This window comes from Ursus arctos, unplaced genomic scaffold (assembly GCF_023065955.2).
Source record: "Ursus arctos isolate Adak ecotype North America unplaced genomic scaffold, UrsArc2.0 scaffold_21, whole genome shotgun sequence".
In the NCBI taxonomy this organism is placed as follows: Eukaryota; Metazoa; Chordata; class Mammalia; order Carnivora; family Ursidae; genus Ursus; species Ursus arctos.
Genome location: NW_026622886.1, coordinates 28867990 through 28891118, shown reverse-complemented (window position 1 = coordinate 28891118; position 23129 = coordinate 28867990). Strand labels below are relative to the sequence as shown.

General features: G+C 41.6%; 1 protein-coding gene across 2 annotated transcripts in view; it reads left to right on the top strand.

Annotated features, from left to right (window-relative positions):
• The first annotated feature begins 5342 nt into the window (after nucleotides 1-5342).
• TMTC2 (transmembrane O-mannosyltransferase targeting cadherins 2) overlaps nucleotides 5343-23129 on the top strand; it is a 769045-nt gene continuing 751258 nt past the window's right edge. Inside the window, exon 1 of one of the 2 annotated variants that reach the window (XM_026499950.4) lies at nucleotides 5343-6155. In XM_026499950.4, coding sequence (XP_026355735.1) covers nucleotides 6073-6155 — 83 coding nt within the window. In that variant the 5' untranslated portion in view covers nucleotides 5343-6072. The remainder of the gene's footprint in view (nucleotides 6156-23129) is intronic. The other variant, XR_003316605.4, reaches the window with a different exon arrangement.

The following is a 23129-nucleotide window of genomic DNA, read 5'->3' as shown; positions in this document are numbered from 1 at the left end:
CAGGTGCCCCTGAATAGATCTATTTTTAAAAACATATCTGGAGTGTGTATTTTATAGGGAAGGGTTTCTACTATACAGTCTGTGTAGTCTTTGCAGGTTTTGATACCAGATTTGGGGGAAAAATCGGGTAAAAGTGGTTGACAAGGGAAGATCTTGAGTATATTATTCCTACTCATCTGAGGGAGGGTAGATGAATTTAGTCAAAGCATCCTGGCAATAGCCAGGAGTTCCTTCTCCTGCAGTAGATCCTGATGGGCGTGTGGTGTTTTGAAGGGGAGAAGGAACAACATTGGACTAAATGGTGGTTAAAGCATAGACTTTTGGAGTTAAAAGACGTACGTCCACCACTAGAGGCTTAAGACTATGAACAATTTACCGAGCTTCTCCACACCTCTCCATCCTTACCTGTAAGACAGGGATAGTAACGGTACCTATCTCCCAGGGCAGTTGCGAGGATTCAATGAGATCTTAAACATAATGTGCTCAGTGAAATGCCTAATGCCTAAAAAAGAGTTCGATGGCTGGTGGCTGTTTTATAAATAGGGCAAGCCACGTGTGGGTGTGGAGCAGTCCAGCACAAGAGGTTCAGAACTAAAACTGTTACCAGTGGGAAGTATAGACAGTGGGTTTGATAAGTATTCTCTTGTAAGTAGCCACTAGCCAATGTCCCCATGTAAATTTTAATTAATTTAAAATTTAAAGTTAAAATTCAGTTCCTCAGTTACACTGGCCATGTTTTAAGTGCTTAGTAGCCACCTGGAGCTGATGGCTACTACACTGCACGGTACAGATATAAGCCACCTTTGCAGAAAGCTCTAGCGGGCAAGGCTGGTTTAAAGGGTCCATGTTGGGCTGAGTACCAGGGCAACATTCCCAAGTAACTGGTTTACCCAACGTCCACATCAAAACTAATCTCTCTCCTCTTTGACTTATCTTTTGTTTTATAGAGTCTGAGCCTTATCAAAACTCTGTTACCCAAGAGTCTGTGCAATTTTTCAAGCTGTTAGAATATTTTTGATCACTGTTTATACCAGTGCATGTGAATGCATTCAGAGATTCTATGATGGAGGCAGTCCTTGCTTTTCTTGATTGAGTTTCTGAATTCTATCATTAGCCTGAACATCTCTGCAATTACCCATATCTGGTTATTAACATGTTATTTCTACACTCCTCCTCCTCCTCCTCCTCCTCCTCCCCCCCCTCCCCTACCCCCACATCCTCTGAACTGCAAGCTGGGAGACTGTGAGATTTTTCAAGTGATCATTATTTTAGTAGCAGCTGGTTCTTAACAGCCCCGGGTTTGTGACAGAGGTGACAGGATCTGTTTCTGTGGCTGTATTGTCCTAATTATATTCCTAATGGATCACAAGTTTGGGGACAAAGCGATGTTACATACTGCAGTGTCTGCAGGGCAGCATTTCATGGTATGCTGGGAACATCTAAATGTAACATGTGCAGCCAATGCATTTACTGTCATTAGTTAACCAGGCAGCGCGCGGTCCTCTTTCAGCTCCCTGACCCACATTTCATCCACGCTCTGCTGTTTTTCTCCTGCAGGGTTATTTCCTGAGTAAAGCCCAGGGCTTATGAGTCCCCCAGCAGAGAGCTCTGTTCTGACCTCCCTAAACAAGCAGTTTCACCTGCTGGGCTAGTGTTTTTCTGCTTCCTAGTCAATCTGTTAAGATTTTAGCAGGAGATTCTTGGATACCTTTTTCACAAAACATATGGGAGATTGTAATTACTTTGGCCTGGTACAATTTTAGAATTGAGAGAGCAAGGAAGAGGTGCAAATCTCCTGTTCATAAATAACCAAATCTGTGGGCACTTTAAAAGGCATTCGGTGCAGCAGGAGAATTTATGTGCCACATTTCACCCTTGGCACACTTTCCAAATGAATTGTTCAAAGAGAAGTTATATTAGGACAAATAGAAATGAAGACTAAGACCAGATGTGGATTTTTAGTTAATATTTATGCAACACCCAAAGGGAAGATGGTATTGCACAATAAACTAAAAATGTCTTAGGCAAATAAGGAAATCTTTACCCTGCGGACCTGGCACTGCAAAGGTATGAATTATACAACAAAGGCCTGGGAATGCAGAACAAATGCAGGGTAGGTCGGGGTGACTATAAAAAAGAATTCATTGAGGAAGTGGTGAGGTAGCAGATGTGTGGAACCTACTTTGGGAAAATAAGGGCTTAGCACTTTTTTGGCCAGTCTTGTGTCTAAGGTAGGAAAGTCAAGCCAACCAGTCTAATATCCTTCATCTGTGGAGAGCAACAGTAGCTTTAAATAGAAAATGTATACACACACACACCCACACACACACTTACATTCAGAACTGAGGTAGTGATCTCACAATGGGTGAGTATACCTTAATAAGCCAAAAAGCAATGTCCCCAGATTTGAAGTGATCTCCAAGGATAGTGAGGACATCTTTTAACCGATTCCACTCTCCCCCATTGGTGTCCAAGAAGGTGGAAAACACAGATATTGGTTGCTTCTCAGTCCTTGGAGAGTAGTCTAAAAGCAACCAAGGCTTAATGCGTTGGAAGAATATTGAGACCCACATTAAATTAAAATGGGAAAATTGGTTAAAAGCAACACAGCTGGTTTTTCAGCCTTTCATTCATCAGTGGAGCAAAATGTACATTTCTCACCATCTCCCAAGCTCCCAGTCCCCAGGAGTTGGGGGTAGGGAGAGGAGAAAAGGAGGAGGTGGAGGGGGAGTGTAGAAAATATTTATTTAAAACTATTGGAGCCTTGAAGTGAAGACAGCTCTGGAAATGCTTACAAGCTTTTAGCACGCTGAACCCAAACCTCTCTACTACTTTCATGCCACTGAGTCCTCTTAATTATTGAAGAGAGCTGTCTGTGTGTGACTTACCACGGGTTTTCCTGCAGAGCTGATGCATCCTTCAGAATTTTTAACCTACTTCCTCCCCCTCTCCTGTGTTAATTCTTCGCCGTTTGATGTGGACAACACATCAGCTTAGCTTATTCTCCATGATGAAAATTTGTAGATTTTCAGCTGCTATCGAGTTTCTGCTAAGCACATTTATTTGTTCATTTCTTGTCAACATTTTGTGTTGTTTTGTTTTAGTTTCTTCTACCTGTCCAGATGTTACAGGCTCTGGGTGTTACGTGGAAAACCAGGTTGATAAGGTTCCTGCCCTCTTGGAGCTGCCACTCTAGTGGGGATTCCAGATATAATACATGCTAGGAAGAAAATCATCAGGATGACAAGACAAAGATTGCTGAGAGTAGGGTTACTTTATGGTGTGCGCTGGGAAAGCCTCTCGGGTGAGAGCGTTTGAACTAAGATCAGAATGCTGGGAAGGAGCTAGAGAAGGTCTGGGAAGGCATCCCATGAGGAAAGAGGAGAAAGTGGTAAGTATCAGAGGGGAAGGATGTCTGTGTTGCTTGATGGAATGTCAGGGCAGAGAAGGGATCGGGCCAAATGAGGGCCTGGCTGGACATGGTAAGAATCAGAGTTTTATTTGATGTGCATCAGGAAATCATTGAACATTTTAAAGTAGAGAGACTGTAGGTTTTCAAAAGAATCTTCTAATGCCTGAAGTTAAGACTGTGGGGAGCGGGGAATTGCAGGAGTAGAAATAAGGCCGCTGAGAAAGGTACTGCAATAGTCCATGCAGGAAGTGAAGGTTGTTTGGATTAGGAAACTAAGGTTTCACACCTTAATCACTTTAATCTTCATAGTAATAGTACCCATAGATAGGTATTATTTTCATCACTGCTTCATAAAGGTAAGAAAAAAAGGGGCACACGAGTTTAAACGACTGGCCAAAGGTTTCTCAGGAAATAATAGCACAGTGGGGACTCCGACTCCTGGGTGCTCTTCATCCAGTGGCCTAGGATCCTGTATTAACACGTAAATGCAGTGGAGGGATACAGATACAGAGGAACTCGATGGGTCAACTAACAGGATTTTTTAAACTTTTCAACAGTAAGCAGAGGTCATGGAGTTAAAAAAAAAAGGTAAAAGATCAGTCTCCGCCTTTAAAGACACAACTCTCTTTTATGTACGCTTCCGTATGTTTGTCTCAGGGAACAACAATGGGTCCGTCATGCATGGCATGATAGGTATAATAAATATTCATCATTTCATCTGTGTCTACACAGATTTTTTTGTGAAATCAGGAAAAGACGGAGCTGTGTTTCGCTGACACCCAAACCACAGTATTTACTTTTCAGGCCACTGCCAGACATCCAGGGGATTCGATTTCTTGCCAGAGCCCTGGAAAGCTCCCTAGTTAGGTGCTTCCCTTCAAGGGCAGAGGGGAGGGGTGCGGGGTCAGTCAGCCCTCTACGGGTCTGTTTTCCAAGCATTGTGGTTGCCATGCAGCAGGGGGCGCTGCAGTAGTGCTCATTGTGGTCCGACCAAGCCCAGCACCCAGCCAGAAGGGGGCCAAGCCAGGAGGAGGTGTGGCAGGCAGCCCATGGTCCTCTTTGGTCTCGCAACTTTAGTACCCAGAGCTCGTCTACACAGGCCATTCTTCTACACCATAATTTATCAGGTTGGACGCCTTCCATCCAGTCCTGCATCCGGGCGGAAAGGAAAGGGCATTAGCTTCCCGCCTTCTTCGGTTTTGAGGATAGCGCGGCACTGGGCTGCAGAGGCGTCTCTTCTCTGTTGCCAGAGTCAGCCTGGGAGTCCCCCTGAAACCTCGAAAGGCCCCCGCAGCTGCTGCGTGTGTGTATGTGTTTCTTTCCTCTTTTGGGGTCCTTTCTTTTTAACCTGACCGCGGGAACATTTTCCCCTCATACATCTTCCTATTGACATTTGGGACAACGGTAAGCTCGGAGCTGAAATCTCTCCCTCCTAAGATGCCCCTCAAGCTCTCCAATACCCGCTCCCTTTCCGGCTCCCGCACCGTGAGCGTGTGTGAGAGGTCGCGTAAATGTTTGTGGCAACCGAGGCTGTAGCCCTCGCCAAACCTGTTCTTCCTCTCCCGGTCCCCAGAAGTCCCTCCAGCTGACCGGACTTAGCCTGGCAGCGCTTGGCACACACAGCGCTGGGGCTGATATCCAGTCGGTGCCAGGCGCAGCCAGGCAGCGGCGGCGCGAGCGACCGTGAACTCCTTGGTGTCGATTCTCCTGCAGCTCCCCCTCCCAGGGCGCACTCCAGCAACCCCTTTGGGCTGTCTTCCAGCAGTCGCCTTTGGGTCCCGAGGGCTTTCCAGAGTGAAATCGAAGGTGAAAGAAACAAGAGGAGGGCTGGAGGTGGGTAGGAGGAGCCTCGGGCCGAGGGGGAGGTGGGAGGAGCCCCCAGCCAAGGGGGTAGGATGGGAGGAGCCTTAGGGGAGGATCTGGGTGGAGAAAGGGGCCGGGCAAAGCCGGGATGGAGGGTTGGCCACGCAGGCGCGGGGCGCCGCGCCGAGAACCCCACGCGGGAGCTTCTGGAGTCTCCAGCCACCGCTCCTCACTTCACTGGAGAACGGGGCTGGGGCGGGGAGGGAGCTAATAAAGAGTGAATGAGCGGCAGCCGCTGTGGCGGCCGGAGTCAGCCCGAGCAGCACCGGAGCCTTGCGCCCGGGAGGCGGCGAGGGGAGGCGGTTCGCCTTGTCCCTCCCACCCGCCCCTCTTTCTCTCTCTTCCTCCAGCTGGTCCCAGAACCCTGCTGGGTCCAGTCCCTCTGCCCCCATCCCGCATTCTTCCACCTCCTCCGAGTCCCACTCCTCACCTAGGGCGCCCCGAACTGCCATGGGTTAGGGTGGGGGCCGCGAGCCGTGCGAAGGACCAGCCCTGTGCATCCGCCGGGGGGCGCGGAGCGCGAAAGCCGCCAGCCGCTCGCGGGCGCTGGGCATGGGGAGCGTGGTGTGAGCCCGCATCCGGAGAGGACGCAGCGGCTGCGGAGACGGGCGCGAGGAGGAGGAGAGCGGTGGATTGCAAGGACCCGAGGGAGGAAGGGAGGGACAAGAGGGTGGGGAGCTAGGAAAAAGTGAAGCTGGGAGGAGAAGGCGGCGGAAGGTGGGGATTGATGCTTCTGTTTTTTGTTGCCGCTGCTGCCCTCGCGCTGGGAGCCGAGCCGGAGGGAAGGCGGTGGAGAGATGATTGCAGAGTTGGTGAGCAGCGCTCTGGGGCTCGCCTTGTATCTCAACACCTTGAGTGCGGATTTCTGCTACGATGACAGGTAAGGGGTCGGAGGGCTGCATGGGGACTCCGCGGCGGCTCAGAAGCTTCCCGCTTTAAGGCTGAAGTGCGTCTTGGTGGAACTGGTCCAGCACCTGAAGGTTTAGGAGACGCGTAAACAACACCCAGAGCAAATACTGGGGAAGCGAGCGCGCTGGGCGGTCTGAAGGAGTTTGGGTTCCTAGTTTGCAGCAGGTTCTTTCTCTTGCTTATTGGCTCTTGGCGAATGCTTAAGTTTCTTATCGGAAATCGCAGCAATTTGGGGGAACTGTTAATGAACGTATTAAATGAAAAAAAAAAGTCTTAGGTGTTTGTTGGTGGACATTGAGCGATTTTACGTCTGGGCTGGAAGGAAGCCGCTCCCCGCCTCTTAATAGATCTTCCCTGTAGCGTTTCCTTTTATTGATGGGACACTTTTATTTCCCGAGGAAAAAACACACCTTTGACAGTTTCCAAAATAGTGTAAGGAGAGACTCGTACTCTCCTTCAACTTTCCCTTTTGACGTGTACGGTACTTTACTTTGAGCCAAGATAATGCTGCTGATGGGCTCTCCGGTCCCCCCCCCCCCCCCCCCCCCCGCCTCGCTCACCAATCGATGGAGTAGCACTTTATAAAAGCCTGGGCTTTCATTTCTGTTTGGGAGTTTTACATTAGACGTTAGCGATTCTTTTGTGCTAATTGGGGAAGAAGACGCCCCTAGAGACTGAAGTTGTCTTCTGCATTTGGGCTAGTTTGGGTGGCTAATGAGACCTAAACTGTGTTGTCAAAGAAACTGCATCGATTTCTGGAAAATGTCACAGTTGTGCTCGTGTCTCTACGTATTTTTTAAATGTTGTTAGTGTTTAGAAACTGATGAAAAGCTCCAATAGCCATTAGGGGAAATTCCAATTTGTGCCTTTCCGGTGACTTAATCTGATTACAATTAAAACAGATGCATAATTAAAATATATTAGGGAGAACAGCACGCCTGGCTAAACTTATTAACCGTCCTGGGGTGTTTCATGCTCCATTGAAATTAAACCATCCAAAAAGTGAGCACAGATTTACTTTGACAGCTTTTCAACAGCCTCTCTGGGCTATGGAAAGTGAATGGATCCCCAGGGTCAGGGCAAGGCAGAGAGTGAACTTAAGCAAAGTGGTTGATAGTGAGGGGAGGTGAAGGCAGAATCTTCTCTGGGTGATAATTAGCCATTTTCTGTATTCTCTGGTGTGCCCACTCTCCGGCTAAAAGCATGTTCGTGGATATATGCTTGAAATCCGTGACTCTTGGTTTACACCCACATGTCTGTTATGAAGTCCCCTGGTAATAGGTGCAATGAAATAAAGCAAACTGTTCTTCATGTATCTTATGTAGTGTCTGTCAGAAACTGCTTGATAAGGAAGCCACTGTTAGACATAAACTTTTCCTCAACTTTTAAACAGTGTATAGATTTAGCAGTTATGATACATGCTCTGAGAAATAAATGGTCTTTGCGTAAGAGTGAGGTCAGCTGCTCTGTTCCTTCCACTTTTGTGTTACTGTGCACCTGCTATTTCTAGGGGATGGGAAGAAAAAGCTCTTCCAACGATGGGTGACTTTTCACTAAAAGGAACTCAAGGACTCTGGGCAGTTCTTGGTTCTGTTGGGGACAGTTTGAAAAGTAATCATTTAAACTGAGAATAAAGAGCTTGGGAAAAAAAGTAACTTCCTGTAGTATAGTATGGTTGAACACTGGGATAAAGCAAGCATTCCCGGTGTATGCTATCCTTTATTGCTGGTCAGTTCTAAAAGTACATATCAGAAGAAAGTATGCTGTAAAAGACGAAGGCATGAACTAAACTAAATTTGCATGTACATTTTTCTATAGATTTAATGCTTATTATGTGTTCTTTAATCATCAGTCAGTCGTGTTAGGACGTTGTAACTTGGGGAGAATAGTGTGAGACGATAAATTAGTTGTGCTTTGATGGTGGGTATGTTACAGGTTGGGTTGCAGTGTCGAAATTCCTGACTCCTTATTTAGCTGTGTAGATGAACCTCAGGTGATGAGTTGTCCGTATCTAATTGGTAGCTTGCTCAATATATGATATATGGACATTATATGACCATGATGATGTTGAGAGCCTGTAAATATAAATTGCACTTTGCTACAAATTGGAAGTGTGTGTTAGTCTCACTTTCTTAGTAGCAGAACTGCACATGTAGTCCTATACTCATTAGAGTCTGAAGTCTTAGCAGAATCAAGCTTGGTTTTTATGTATCCTAGAAATTCTGAAATACCTATTAATAGAAGCGTGGAACTTACTGGATGTCTGCATAGCATGCACAGGTGATTCAGTGCCAAGGTGCTCTGTGAATTGTGGCTTTTCGGATATACTTTTTATCTACCTCCTCTAACTCACTGGTATGTGGAGCGGGAAGAGAGCTGGGGAGTCAAGTGGAAACTGGAGGATGATGATAACGTGTTTACTTCCACTACCCCGTTTCAGACGACAAAGACTCAAGTTTAAAACGTGTAAACTGTGTCTGTGGATTCCAGTCCCCCCCGCCCAGGAGCTTTGTGAAATAGAGTTCTAGAAGGAGAGAGGCCAGTGCTGGGAGCAGCTCACAAGGAGGGAGATGGCTCTTACGCTTGACTTGCTTAACTAAATCAAGACTCTGCATTTTAGCTGAAGAATCTGGCATTTGCTGTAGGAGGGCTTTATATTGCTTCAGCTTAAACATTAATGCTGTGGTACTTCTCAACGTTATCATTTCTTTTAAATATAGTGATCAAGTTTACTTTGTAAACTATATCTATAATTTCTTTCACTGTTTGATGTAGCTTGGTTGAGATTAAGTGGTAATCTGAAACTTTTTCATAGCAAAATCGATTTCCCTGTGGTAAAACTTAATATTTTGCAAGTGTTTTATGCTAAACTTAAGAATATGGCTAGGATGTGACGAAACAAACAGAAGAGTAGAATTCATCATCTCTGATGAAAAAACATATAAAGTTTCAGCTTCATGCCCCCCTTCATCCCCTTGCCTTCAGTCTAGGCATGATTGTATTGAATCTTAAATTGTGGTTAGAGTACAATTGGAATGATAAATATACGGTCTTTGCCAAATTTTAAGTCATGATGAATGTGACTTTTTGAAGGACCCTCTCATTTTCTGGAGAAATTTGGTGTTTAGGTCAGTGGAAAAAAAAACTTGCTGATCCCAGGTTCTCTGCTCTCTTATATATTTATTGAGGATCACATTGCATCATTTGCACTATATCCGCTTTAAAAATACTACTCGAAGTTTTGCATAGAGATGACACTAGAGGAGGAGTCCATTTACTTCAGAGCAGCAGGACGCCGTATCCATTGTTTTGTAGTCTGATTTCATTTTGCACATATCACCTAATTGGTGGCAAGCCCTTTACGATATATAACAAGTAAATAAGAAGATGATACACTTAATACATATTTTTATTCTTGGGTGAATAAGATCATGCATTACTTAAAAAAAGGTAATTTGAGTTTTTGGAAGTGGGAAGTGGGTTTGTGGCCGCTTTGAAAATTGTTTTCCTTATTGCCCATTTTGCATTTGTTCAACCCAACCTTGATCGTTAGCATGACCTTTGGGTTACTTAACTATCTCATTGTGCAACGATTGTGTGAAATTTGGAGGAAGAACTCCACAGCCGAAATTTCTATATTTGAACCAAAACTACCCCAAATTCTTACTATTGCATTCCTACTTTAGTTACTCATTTGGATATAAATATAAATCTATTTTTATAGAGATATGAGTTAATTTAAAGCCGTAAAGATTTTGATTAACAGCATTTAAAATGAAGGAATGAAGGATTTAAGGCATGATACCTTTTTTTTTAAACCATTTTTTCCTAAATTTTATTCAGCTGTTCCTTCTACTTGGCCTTTTAAAGTTACTGTCCATTTGGGTTTTGACCTGTTATGATAAGAATCCTTTATGAAATGATCAGTCACTCTGTTAACTTACCTCTGAAAAAATCTAACAGACTTGCAGTGGACCGATCTGGGATTGTTATCTTAAAATTCTAGTATGTTCAACCATTGATGTCATTCTTGGTATTTAGTAAAATCATGTTTAGGAAGAATTACTCTAAGATCAAGGTATATAAGGAAGAACTTTGCTTTGTATCAAAGGTTGTCTCCTCAGGTCTTTATTGCAAGAAGTTAGTGTGTACAAGGGTGCTAGTTTACTGATTTCCTTCCAGGTTTATGATACACTGAAAAATATGCAAGTGGTTACAGTTTATAGTCTATGAAATATTTTAATATGATATTTTACTTTCTAGCTAAGTTTAGTCAAATCTATGCAGAACAGGTTCACTTTGCTGCTCGAACAAGTATATCTCTTGATAGTAAATTAAAATTAGGTGAAGCCAGTATGGACTACTTTGCCTTACTTTCAGTGAGCCTGTCACATGGGGTTTATCCTAGCAAATGACCCAAATACAAGCACTGAATGGACATGTGTAAATGCCATGGGGAAAATGACGGCTTGCCAGCCATCTATCGCTTAGTTGTCTTCGTGTGTGTGTGTGTGTGTGTGTGTGTGTGTATAGTGCATATATTATAATAATATTATATATGTATGATTTTGGGGGGTTATATTATTAGTTTACATTGTCTTGTCATCTGCATTTAGTTTTTTAGTGCAAATGTGCCCCTGTGGGAACACTGAATTCCCCGATGCCTTAATTCTGAACTAGCTAGAACCTTTTGGATTATAACAACGTGTGTTAGGAGCACAGTTTGTCTCCTGAATCCCTCTGTTGCCGTTCTGTGAGCTAAAAGCACTTATTTAAAATGCCCATGACGTTACAGCTGTTTAGCATAGGCAAAGGGTAGTACATTTCCTCCGGAACAGGCACCTTCATGATATTAGGAAAGGACAAAGTTTACGCTTGTCATTCTGAAAAATGATAAACCTCTCACACTATTGTTCCCACTTAATATGCTTTTAACACAGTAACATTTACCTTTTAAATTTTTTGGTTTTCTTTTGTAAGCTAAATATTACATCAGCTTTGGGTACCTACTTTAATGGCTTCACTGAAGCCACCTGCATGGCAGCCTTGATGGAAAGGACAAATGGGTTGTTGAATGTAAAGACCCCTCCTCTATGAATAGCTGCCCTCCTTTAGAGCCTGGTTGAAAAAGAAGGGGAGAGGCATATCACCAGGAACTGCGTGCTTTCTATTTTTCGTGGGATGAAAAAGGCATATCTTGAATAATTACAGGTGTAAGTGTGCACGATACTAGATGGCTTCCTTGAAGATTTGATTTGTATGTACTTTTGAGGAATAAATGACTCCATTCAGTGATTCACTAATTACGAATACTCCTAAACGTAAGCGTCTTGTATGCATGGTGATTAATACAAATGGCAGCTGTTCACCCTTGTCAACAGACCATCCCTACCTTTCTGTCATTGTCTGACCTGTACTGTAGCTGGTGTTGTAAAGTATTTGAATCTGGGAGTCTGATGATAGACTTGTCAAAATGCTGATAGATTGTCCTTTAGCAGAATTTCACTTGCATTTAGTCATGTTTATTTTGATTGATATTCATAATTTTAAAACTTATATTGGGACTCCATTGGCTTCTTTCCCAGAACAGCAGTGCTGAGGGTCCATGGTAGGTGGTTTGACCTGGCCTTGTTACTGGTCTGGTGCTCACTGGCACTGTGTTCATGCACATGGAAGCTCCCCAGTTGTGTCCTTCCTGTTTGTCCAGATGAGTTGTTTTCCTTAGAGGAGAACAGTGGTTGAGCCCTTTGCGTTAACTAGATTTGCCTCGACTGGTCATAGGAATTGAAGGCTTTTGCCTTAGAGATTTTTTTTTGGCTGTATTTTCTAGGCAGATAATTCCATCAAGATGCAGCTCTATCAGATTTCTATTGATCTCTTTTCCTCCTCTGACAGTTTAACTTTTCAATCATATTTGTCAGTTTCTCTGGTACTCAAGGTTTCCTAGAATCAAAGGTATAAATGTTCATTTCAGCCTTTTAGAAACTTTTTGGGATTACAGGTTGGGGTTCAACTATGACTTTTTTTTTTTTTTTCTGTTACAGCTAAATAGGGAAGAATTGAGTAAGCCTATCCACTCAGGAAAATTTTGAAGGTGGGAACACTGAAATGATATGTTTTCAAGATGCCACATGAAAAGTTGCTCTCCTATTTTTAGAGTAATTTATTTTCTTTAAGGGCATTTCTTAAGGTGCAGTTAATTTGAACAATTAGAAGTGATTGTTTTAAAGATGAGATGAACAGAGAGAGATCTTCATTTGCTCAGGTCTAAAAAATTAATATGGAAACAAGATTAGAACTAAAAATTCTAACTTCACCTTTAGATTCCATTTTATTGTGGGATTAAATGAAATTACTAATATGCATGCCACGTTGCTTGAGGCCAGTGCTACAGCATGTTTTAAGAGTACCTTGGTATTTGGTAGAGGAGATGCTGTTTGGCTTGTGATAATTTGATGTAAGCTTTGGTTTCTTGATTTCTTTGCTGGGGCATTGTGTGATATCAGACTGAGGCAGGGTATGAAGTGTGGCACAGCATGGAGTCATAGACAAGGAGGTTGACTAAATTACACGATGTGTCAAGTGAGACATAACATCAGTGCCCTTGCAAATAGCAGCTGTGTGCTAGGTGTGGTGGCCAAGTGAAAGGCTTCTGTCAGATCCCTTTGTCTTTGATGATTACCCTTCATTTCTGTGGCATTTATTATAATAAATGTGTCATTATTCCATGGAAACATCATGTGAAAAAAAAAAACCCAACAAGTTCACTACAGGCTTATGATTGTGATTTCATTAGGAAACAATGTATAAAAAAATAATGCCATGGGGTGAAGAGATTTACTGACGTTCGAAACTGAAAAAAATCGCAAGTTTTGATAAAGTGTTTTTTCCCTAACTGTGTTTCCAGATTATTGATTTCTTTAGAAGTAGAAAGTTTTGACGGTACTCTCCTAGAAATTCTCACTTGGCATCATTTAGGAGTATTTTAACTTCAAAGGATGTGTTATTTGCTGAAGAGTGGCCACTGGGGCGCAATACGGCTCTTGACATTTTGAACGGTGTTAAATGATGGTACTGAAGTATTTCAAACAGCCATGTTTCAGCATTGTTTAAAAATCCAGTGGGAAGAATGGCAACCCATATAAGCCTGCATTCTTGGAATTCTTTGGTTATTAATTTTAAATGCAGTTCACAAGTTTATAAAATAAGATTTTTTAAAAAAAAGAAAGATGAGTAATTTTAGTAAAATTTTTTACAGCTGTGTCTTATGAAATTCTGTTTTCTTTTTTGAATTGCTTGTAAGTATTCTATTAACAGACTGAAAGGGTGCAGACCATAGCCTTGCTGTTTGTTTTTGCTTTCATCTCTTAGTTGGGTTAGATGCCTATGTTTAGGGCATTGTTATAAAGCATATTATTATTGAATTTCTATTATAGACCCTAGATGATAAAACTAGTCTATGAGAGAGGCAGATAAGTGAAAACACTATGGGAAAAGTAACCATCCTGTTTTTGTTAATTTCCAATTTGTTACACAATGAAGGCAGGTTTGCCCTGCTCTTTTCTGTTAGTGGCATCTCTTGGATTAATAATGAAAGTCAGTAGTTCAATTCCTTACAATGTCAGTGCTTGTTGAAGTGATATCCCTGCAAACTGTGTCTTCAACGGGAGGTGACTTAGGTGGTGGCTATAAAGATTGCATTGGTAGGCTTGACCACTTTTCTTAGCTTGGAGAAGACACTTGTCATTACAGAGCCATTTGGGAGAAGTGGCTGTTGAGGTAGGGCTCGTAGCTGAAACGTTCATCTGGGGACCTTTCTCATTGTTTTATAAACTGTCTCTTGGCTACTTTAGCCTTCCTATCTTTGGGGTTTTAAAGGTATTTTAAATACTGAGCCTGCTGCCTTGGTTTGTAAAAGATGTCTTAAGTCTGAAGGTGGAATGCTTGGGTCCAAATATTTTGTCAAGTGTACTTATTTTAGAATAGGACGTTCCCCTCCTCCTCCAAATAATTAACTATGGGACTGTTCTCTCAAAGCCGTTGAAAAGAGCTCGTTTTGACAAAGCAAGCTTCTAATGACAAATTTTCCAACTACAAATTTGCAGAAGAAAAGTTCTCAGATGATGAAGAAGTTTAATCAGGCAAAAAGACATTTTTATTTGCAGAAATAGGCCCTTTAGAGGGAGGCAATTATTTATAGCTGATGTGAAAAACTGGTATACCTGAATTCATTTGGTAAACCTCATTTAAAATAGGAAGGTTAGTCTATTGAAAAAAAATGGTGCTGAATTGTGTCACCGAATTTATATTAAAGAAAGAAGGTTTTATACTTTAACCAACTGTTACAGGGTAATGTACTGATTTAGCAAAGAAAATGTGAATTTGAGATTCTGAGAGAATCTATGAAAGACACCAGTGTGTAGCCTGAAATTACCAACTATACTTTGCCACAAATATCTAGTCTTTTATTTAAAATATCCCATTAGAAATGATTTCTAGGTTTGGTTCCTCCTCCCCTATATTTAAGAGTCTTTGTATTTTTTCTTTTAAAAACGGTTTGGCATTTGTTCCATGTTGAACAGAAAATGAAATTTCACTGTTTTAAACCTCTTGTATGTCATCAACATAAAAAGTGTAAACCATTTCTAGGAGAGAGTATTGAGTAGATAATTTTGAATTCATGCCTGACAGGATTGAGGATGCCCATGACAGGCGAGGGGGTTTTAGACCTGCTATTCTCATAACTTCCTCCCTGTCTTCATTCTTTGATATGGATGATTGCCTTTTAGAAACTCTTTTAAAATGCAGTTTAAATCTCTAGTTTCTTGGAGTCTGATGGATCACTTTGATTCTCTTAAAGCAACATTTGTGATCTGGGCCTCTTGTTGGATCTCTTTCCATCCAGATATATGTATATATTTCTAGAGGAGTGCTTCCCAAACTTCCATCTACCAGCACATCACCTGGGCTGTGAAAATGTACGTTCTGAGACAAATCAAGAAACAGACTCTTATAGAGAACAAATGGATGGTGACCAGAGGGGGTGGGGTGGAGGAGGGGTAGGAGTGAAATAGGTGATGGGGATTAAGGAGGGCACTTGTTATGATGAGTACCGGGGGTTGTATGGAACTGTTGAATCACTGTATTGGACACCTGAAACTAATATTGCACTATATATTAACTAACTGGAATTAAAATAAAAACTTTAAGAAAGGAAAAATAGATTTAAAAAAATGCAGGTTCTGCCTGGAGTGGGCCTCAGAGTACATTTCTGTCTTTCGCAGGTGCTCCAGCCAATGCTGGTTCCTGGACCACACCTTGAGTCATAAGGCTCTATTTCATTTAAATGTATTACATCAGCTTGGTGTGTTTCACAGACATTTGGAAAGACTGCCTAAATTCCTGGATGGAATAAGATTGAGGATAAGGTGCCTGTTCTCTGTGTGTGAGCTTGGCCATCTTATTTAATCTTTATGTTTGGTTTTCACATTTGTTCAGTCACGACATCTTCTTTAAATTGATCAGATGGATTTGAGGTATTGTGTAGATTTTGAAAAGGTAGAGAGCCAGTTGAAATTCTAGGAGATGATCTCTATTGAAATATCTGTCACCATCTTGTATTACAATATCATCTTCTTTGTAACAGTACTGGGGAGACAGATGTTGGATTCTGATTTTGACAAATAAACTGATATGCAGTTGCCTTAGGCTTTAGACTTGACAAATACTGATGCCTACATTGAGTCTCTGTAGTCAGTGCCTTTATTGGTTCGTCCTTCTGTGGAATAATCCCTTGTAAGGAAACTCGGCTCACATTGCATGAAGACTTTACAGACTTTAGGCAAGCAGCAAGAAATAGGTGTTGAGGCAGCTGAGAGTAGGGAAGATAATGATTTCTTAGTGATATTCAGGCACTGGGGTATGTACGTAGGATTAGAAATGCTTGGACTCATGTCATTTTTTTAACCTGGTACCTTAGGCCTTAGCCTTTGGGCGCTTTTGGGGGCTTTCTGGGTAGGCAACTGCCCTATTTATCTGAAGTTTTAACTTCCTACTGATAGACATCTTTTTTTTTTTTTTTAAGATTTTATTTATTTATTTGATAGTGAGAGAGACAGCCAGCGAGAGAGGGAACACAAGCAGGGGGAGTGGGAGAGGAAGAAGCAGGCTCCCAGTGGAGGAGCCTCCTGTGGGGCTCGATCCCAGGACTCTGGGATCACGCCCTGAGCTGAAGGCAGACGCTTAACACTGAAACACCGAGGCGCCCCTAATAGACATCTTTTTAAAGAACTTGTTCTAAAATAGGTAATGATTATCCCTTTCTTTTTAAAATACTGCGCGGTGCGCTAGAAGCGGTGTCGTGGAGGAACATTGGCCGAGAGAAAAGACTGGAATTGCAGTCTTGCTCGTACCACTGTATTGAGCTTTTCCGTGCTCTCAGACTGTCTTATAACGGATCAGGAAGTGAAAATAACAATGGTGACCACAGAGTGAGGATGAAGTAAAGTAGTATGACGAACATTCTCTGTGTGTTTTAAAAAGCTGGGTGGTTATACCCTTTGGCGTAGAGGAACACTGTTGGACCAGAAGGCGAATGAGCGCGGTATCACTGTGCGTTAGCCTCCGAGAACAGAGCTGTGTCCCGTTCCATGTTGTTGCTAACTTTTCCACTCGGAGTCAGTGGTTGAGCTCCTGCTGTCCCAGCTTCTGTTGCCGCCTGAACGCCCCATCCCTGCTTCTCATCTCTGTCCACCCTTTTGGTGAGCAGTCCCTAGTCTCACCGCAGAAGCCGTTTTTGCTCTCCTGTATTTCTTTTCTGTTGCTTTTCCCATGTTTCTGGTCTCTGTGCATGGAGGCTTACTTTGAATAGACGTTCTGGCCAATCTGAACACTTCTTTCCTTCTGCAGAGTAAAAGGACCAATTACAGTGCATCGGGTGTAAATAATCTTTGGTACTTTGGTTCTGCTTGGCAGGCGGTATTATTACTGGGTCCTCATGGTCTCCCTCCTCAATGACAGCCCTTTTTCTTTCGGGAATATGTTCAGATTCAGAGCCCTTCTGGTGGCCCGGTGATTAGGAAAGCTGTATGTCAGATAAGCCAAAGTTTTCCTGCATTGAAGTGTTTGTGTTAATCCGGGACGTCTTGAGACTTTGCAGTAAGGACGTTCAGTACATGTGCTGGATAGCAGCATCTGATATCTAAACCTGGTGACACATTTCTGTAACTAATTAGAAACTCTTTCTTTTAGATCTTTCCAAGCAACAGGGTGGCAAAAGTAAGAAGACCACAAAAACTTTGGAGTCAGATAGTCTAATCCCAGAACTATTACTTGTTAATTGTATAATTTTGATTATTACTGAACTCTTTGAGCCTCTGCTCCCTGTTCTACAGAACGAGGGTAGCAATGCCTACTTGATACAGTTGTTGGAAGAATTTAATGAAGGAAGTTATATGAAGTGCCTGGCGGTATCTGGTGTTGTTTAAGATACGTAATAAATCATTCTCTTAATCGAGAACTTATTCATTAGCTCTGTTGCTGATAGTTGAAAATCACTATATAATAACCTCTGGAAATAGCGTAGACCATTAGGGGACTTCTCTTAAAAGCAAATATTGAGCATTTAAACTTATTTTAGTCATCTTTCATTTAGCGTTTCAAATAGATGTAGGATAACTGAAAGGGTTCAGTCAACTATATTAAATTCACTATGAAGTTTAGAATTTAATTTTCTTCTCAAGTTAGAAGTTTGGAAAAATGACGTTGAAACGTAACCATTATACGTGTGCACGTGCGTACATGCATGCACACATGTAAATTTTGCTGATAAAATGTCTGTAGTATATACGCAATTAAAAGCACATATGAAAAAGGGAACTATGATGGCTTCCATCTTTTTCGTCAAAATTGATATTCTTCTTTAAATTTGATGATACTGTGCATAGGAGCATATGCGAAAATTATAATTTCTTAGCATCTTATAAGAACTGACCCACTCTATGATGTGTATCTTAGACAATGAAAAATCTTAAACAATGAAAATATGGAATTGTTTTCAGGTATACTGTGAAAGATTATGTTGAACTGAGAGTTAGCCCGAATCCCAGAAATACTTATATATGTTTTGTTTTGTAGTGAGCAAAATTGGACATAAAAGCTCATTGTTTTTTGAAACCTTTTCTGGGAAGCTTGTTATTCTTTCTCTCACAAACTTACTCTCTTACCAGGACCTACTGCTTGCATTAATTTACTTATAGGTGGGTCTGCATTTAAGAATATCGATCGATCTCCTGATTGAAACAGATCTTTCACATGTTTGCTTAACATTTTTCTAGGGGTTCCCTATATAAAGAGAACATATAACCTTATAACACTAATAATATATCTTGCTTTCCTTTTTTTTCCTCTTAGAAAAAGACCCCCCCCCCCCAAAAAAACACAGGTAAGCTAAGTATATTGAAGGTTTACCATATTGATAACACAGCTTTCTCGTTAATGTCAGGGTATGGCTGTAATGATTCCCCAGGGTTGCTTCCAGCTTAAAACTGGCCATAATTCTAGGGTTATGGATTTGTGTTCATTTGCCTAAGAAATATATTTGAAATCGGCTATTTTGGGTAATTAATAATGTGCTAAGTAAAACGTTGGCCCAATTGGTAGATATACAGTGGAAAATGAGGGACATGAGTACAACAGACTGTATCAACCAGAGAAGTTTTTACCTCAGCCATAATCATCTTTTGATGTCTTCTCTGTTACTTTATTCTCAGTTGGAATGTTTACCCTGTTCCTATTGATAACTAAATTCTAACAGCAAGTGGCAAGCTCCTAAAAAGGAGAACACTTTTGGTTCTTGCTGGATAGCAGCCTAGTTTTCTCTAGTGCACATCTGTTCCTTACAACATTTTTAGAATATTCAGGTGAAAATTCACTCAGTGTTTTAATAAACCAGATTCTGTTACTGATGGGTTAAAAAGAATCAGTCATGCTGTTTTAATTTATTAAAGGAAAATAACAAATGGTTTTTGTACGATAGCCCTCAACTCTCTGGAAGTAATTTAAAATTAGTACAAGAAACCAATAATTCAAGACCTTATTAAACATGTCTCAGCTGCTGATTTTTAGGACTAAACAAAAGACTAGCATTTGGATTTCTCCGGGGTGAGGGTTAGATGGGAAGGTGTGGGGTATCTTTTATGAAGGGAGGATAATATATTATACTATGAAGTAGGATATTCCTGTAAGTGAATGGATTTGACAGAAGTTGACTTGAAGGTTTTGCCCCTTTCTTGCTTATGATATAGTGCTTTCCTTTATGGTATAGAGGGGAACATTATGGGGAAGTTGGGATGAACTTTGTGGGGGAAAAACCATGGTGCTACAGTAGAAGATGGGTAGTTTTTTGTTTTTTTATTTTTTTATTTTTTAAAGATTTTATTTATTTATTTGACAGAGAGAGACAGTGAGAGAGGGAACACAAGCAAGGGGAGTGGAAGAGGGAGAAGCAGGCTTCCTGCTGAGCAGGGAGCCTGATGCTGCTTGATCCCAGGACCCTGGGATCATGACCTGAGCCAAAGGCAGACGCTTAAGGGCTGAGCCACCAGGTGCGCCAGAAGATGGGTAGTTTTGATTGGTGTCTTTGTGAGTTGGAACCAAAGCAGCATGTGATCGCCAGCTTTTCGAGGTAGAATCAAGACAAGTTCTTAGGAATGGAAATCCTCAGAATGTAACTATTCGTGGAAATAACTCTATGGTGTTTTTCAGAAAAATTCTGTGATATATTTTGATCACATGCTGAATTTTTGATGTATATTATAAAATAGCAGCTTGTTTATATTTTAAAAACGCTATCATTATAGTAAATAGCTCATCTTTGTACACTTGACATTTGAATTCTGAGAATTCATTATTTGAGGGAGAGAGTTGGGTTTATTTTTCAAACTGAAGCCTGAAAGAATTGGGTAAGTTTAATGTTTAAATTGGGCAGTTTATAAATATATACCACAAACCTTGTGGATTTAAGGTGGGCCATGGGTGGTATTTAAAAGTTAAAATTGTTTTTAATACTAAGCTTAATCTTAAGTTTAAATTTTCATTCCTATTTCTTTTTGTGTCGTCATTGTTTATGAAAACTGGTTGAAAATGAAGTTCAAAGATTTCTTGTAAATCATAAGATTTGACAAGAAACATTATTTACTCTAAACTTGAATGTGAACTTAAACACAAACCAGAACTTGGTCTGAATGTTTTTTCTTTAGCATCTTTGGAAGTCTATATAAAAATAGAGTAAATGCTTTGCATGCAGCTTACCTACTGTGTTTGAAGAAAATCTTTTGTGTATGTCTGCAAGCTGTTTGTGTGTTTGGGAAGAGTTTACCCGAACAGACTGAAATTGGTAGAAATAGGCCAAAGTTAACACTGCGGCTATAATTATATTGAAAACTGGAATAGTAGTCTCTCTCAAAATTTTGAGTAAATGGAAGCTGATGGATGATTTCTTTTGTAAAATATTATTGGGTTTGGTTCAAATAAAGAAAATTAATTGTACGTTTTTTGAAAATTATTTATATTTTAAGGATTTTTTTCCCCCCAGAAAATCACATTGGTTGCTAACTCATTGGCACTCTTCACAAACTAACTTCTGTTCTGTATCAGCCTCGATATCAGAAAAAGAAGATGAGTGGAAATTAAGAAAGCAACAAAAATGATAAGGAGATAATTGTCTTTCTACCATGTCAACCAAAAGACTTAATAATATTTAATAATCCCATTGTAAATTGTTTTGTTGTATATTCTGAGGCCAGAACTGGTTCTTGTTACCAGAAGTGATGGAAAGAGAAGAACTGTAAGGGTGTGTTTACCATTTAAGTAGTCTGATTTCTGCAAATTATAGTGTAAAATTATGGTAATTCTATTCAAAGTTTGGGAGAGAGATTTGAATGAGGTTTATTTTAAATTCAGGAAATCATCTCAAATAGACACTAGCCTTTGATTTAAAACTGGTAAGTCATTCTTATGTAGAAATGCACGGTCTCCCAAGAACGCATCGGGTGTGGGATGCTTTCGGCGCCTGTCACCACTGTATTCCTTTAGCGAGTGTTTGTAAATGCTTAGCTGTGTCAGCAACCTGTTAAATCTTGGGGGCACCGACCCAGGAGAAGACGTTGTCCATCATCTCAATTTGCTTAGAGTCTGGTGGAGAGACCAAGTAAACAGACAGTGTCTCTAAAATAGAGACATGCTTACGCTTCTGAGTGAGTACGCAAGAGGGGTACTTGACCCAGGCTAGGGGGGAGGCAATTGTGAGAACTGACTGCTGAAGAAAAAGTCAAATTAAGTTGATAAAGATGAGAGAGAGGGAGGAGAATTTGGGAAAAAATGTACAGGAAGGGAAGGCATAGTGCCCAAAGGGTAGGGCATAAAGCCAGAGGAGAGGGTAGGGAGAGGGAGAAGGGAAAGATGAATGGGTGAAGTAGCCAGCAGCTGGATCACCATGGGCCTTGTGTTCCAAGATAACATTCTGAGAATTGTCTGAAGTAGGTGAAATCCGAAGCAGAGAGACCCAGAAGAGTGTCCGTTTATAGGATCATACAGGCTCTATAGGTTTATATAGGCGATACAGGATTATATTGGAGGACTTGTATTCGCACTGATGGTGAGTGTTACTATAAGTTAAGGACAGAGGTGAAAAAGAAATTTGAGGGTATTAGAAATGGAAAGGTGAAGAAAAAATTGGTCTCACTTGGTGTGAGTAGCTGAATGTGGAGGGAGGGTGAGCGGGTTTCTGTCTTGTGCAAGTGGGAAGAAAGGAAACCCCAGTAGATCAGCTCGGGGTGAAGGGAGGCGGCAGGATGTGCGTACTTTCTTCCATGAGTAAGAGGAGACATGAGATATGAGAACGTCTCTGCTCACAACATGTTCTGAGTGTGGAGGCTGCAGAGCTTGGCCTGAATTGTTGCTAACATGTTACTGGGCCTTTATTTTCTTGGCATATTATGGATTTCGATAATAAGGAGTCTTGGCTGTAGATGTCAGATGCCCAGTTCAGGGACAGTCCTTTTGCTTGTCTGAACCCAAGAGACCTGTTGAGGTTATGAGGCTTCATTTTTTTCATCTCTTTGTCTGGTCATCATGGTTACCGTGGCCAGTGGCAACCTAAACTCTCTCCCCTAGTTCTCCCAGGAATGCTCCAGGAAGGACCTTAATTGCCTGACTCAGGTTACAAGCTCATGCATGAGGCACAGTTGCTAGTCTTTGGGGTGCTTTGGCCAGGTCGAGTCATGTGCCTGAACCTATGGTCTGGCATGGGAATAGAGAGAGGGCAGGTTTTCCTGTGTCACACCAATAGGTTCACCATAGGGAAAGGGGCTCCGTTAGAAGGAAGGGCAAAGTATTCTGGGAACAGGGGGAGACCACAGATCATGGAACCTGAGATGTCCACTTCCATTCTATCCTCACTACCCTTGAATATTTGAGTAGCACTCTCGGGTGCCAACCAGATGATAAATGCAGTCTCAGAAGTCACGTGGCCTCGCACAGTGATGAGGTGGTCACTCATAGGGGGTAGAACATTTGTGTAGCTCTACGTGTGTGGATTCTGAATTATCATCTGAATCAGGAGTGGGCACTAAGGCCTATGGGCCAAATCCATCCCATGGCCTGTTTTTTAAACAGCCATACCCACTCGTGTGTGTATTATCTATGGCTGCTTTCTCTATGAGTGGCAGAGTTGAGCAGTTGTGACAGGGACCTTGGGGCTCGCAAAGCCTAAAATATTTCCTATCTGGCCCTTACCTGAAAGAGTTCACCACCCCCAATCTAAATAGAAACACATACACTTAAAATTCCTCTAGCAATCTTACTGATCCCCGAGAGCACATCTGGCCACTCTCCGGGGTTCCCTGACGTTGGTTGGGAAACTTAGGTGTAAGATACAACTGTTAGA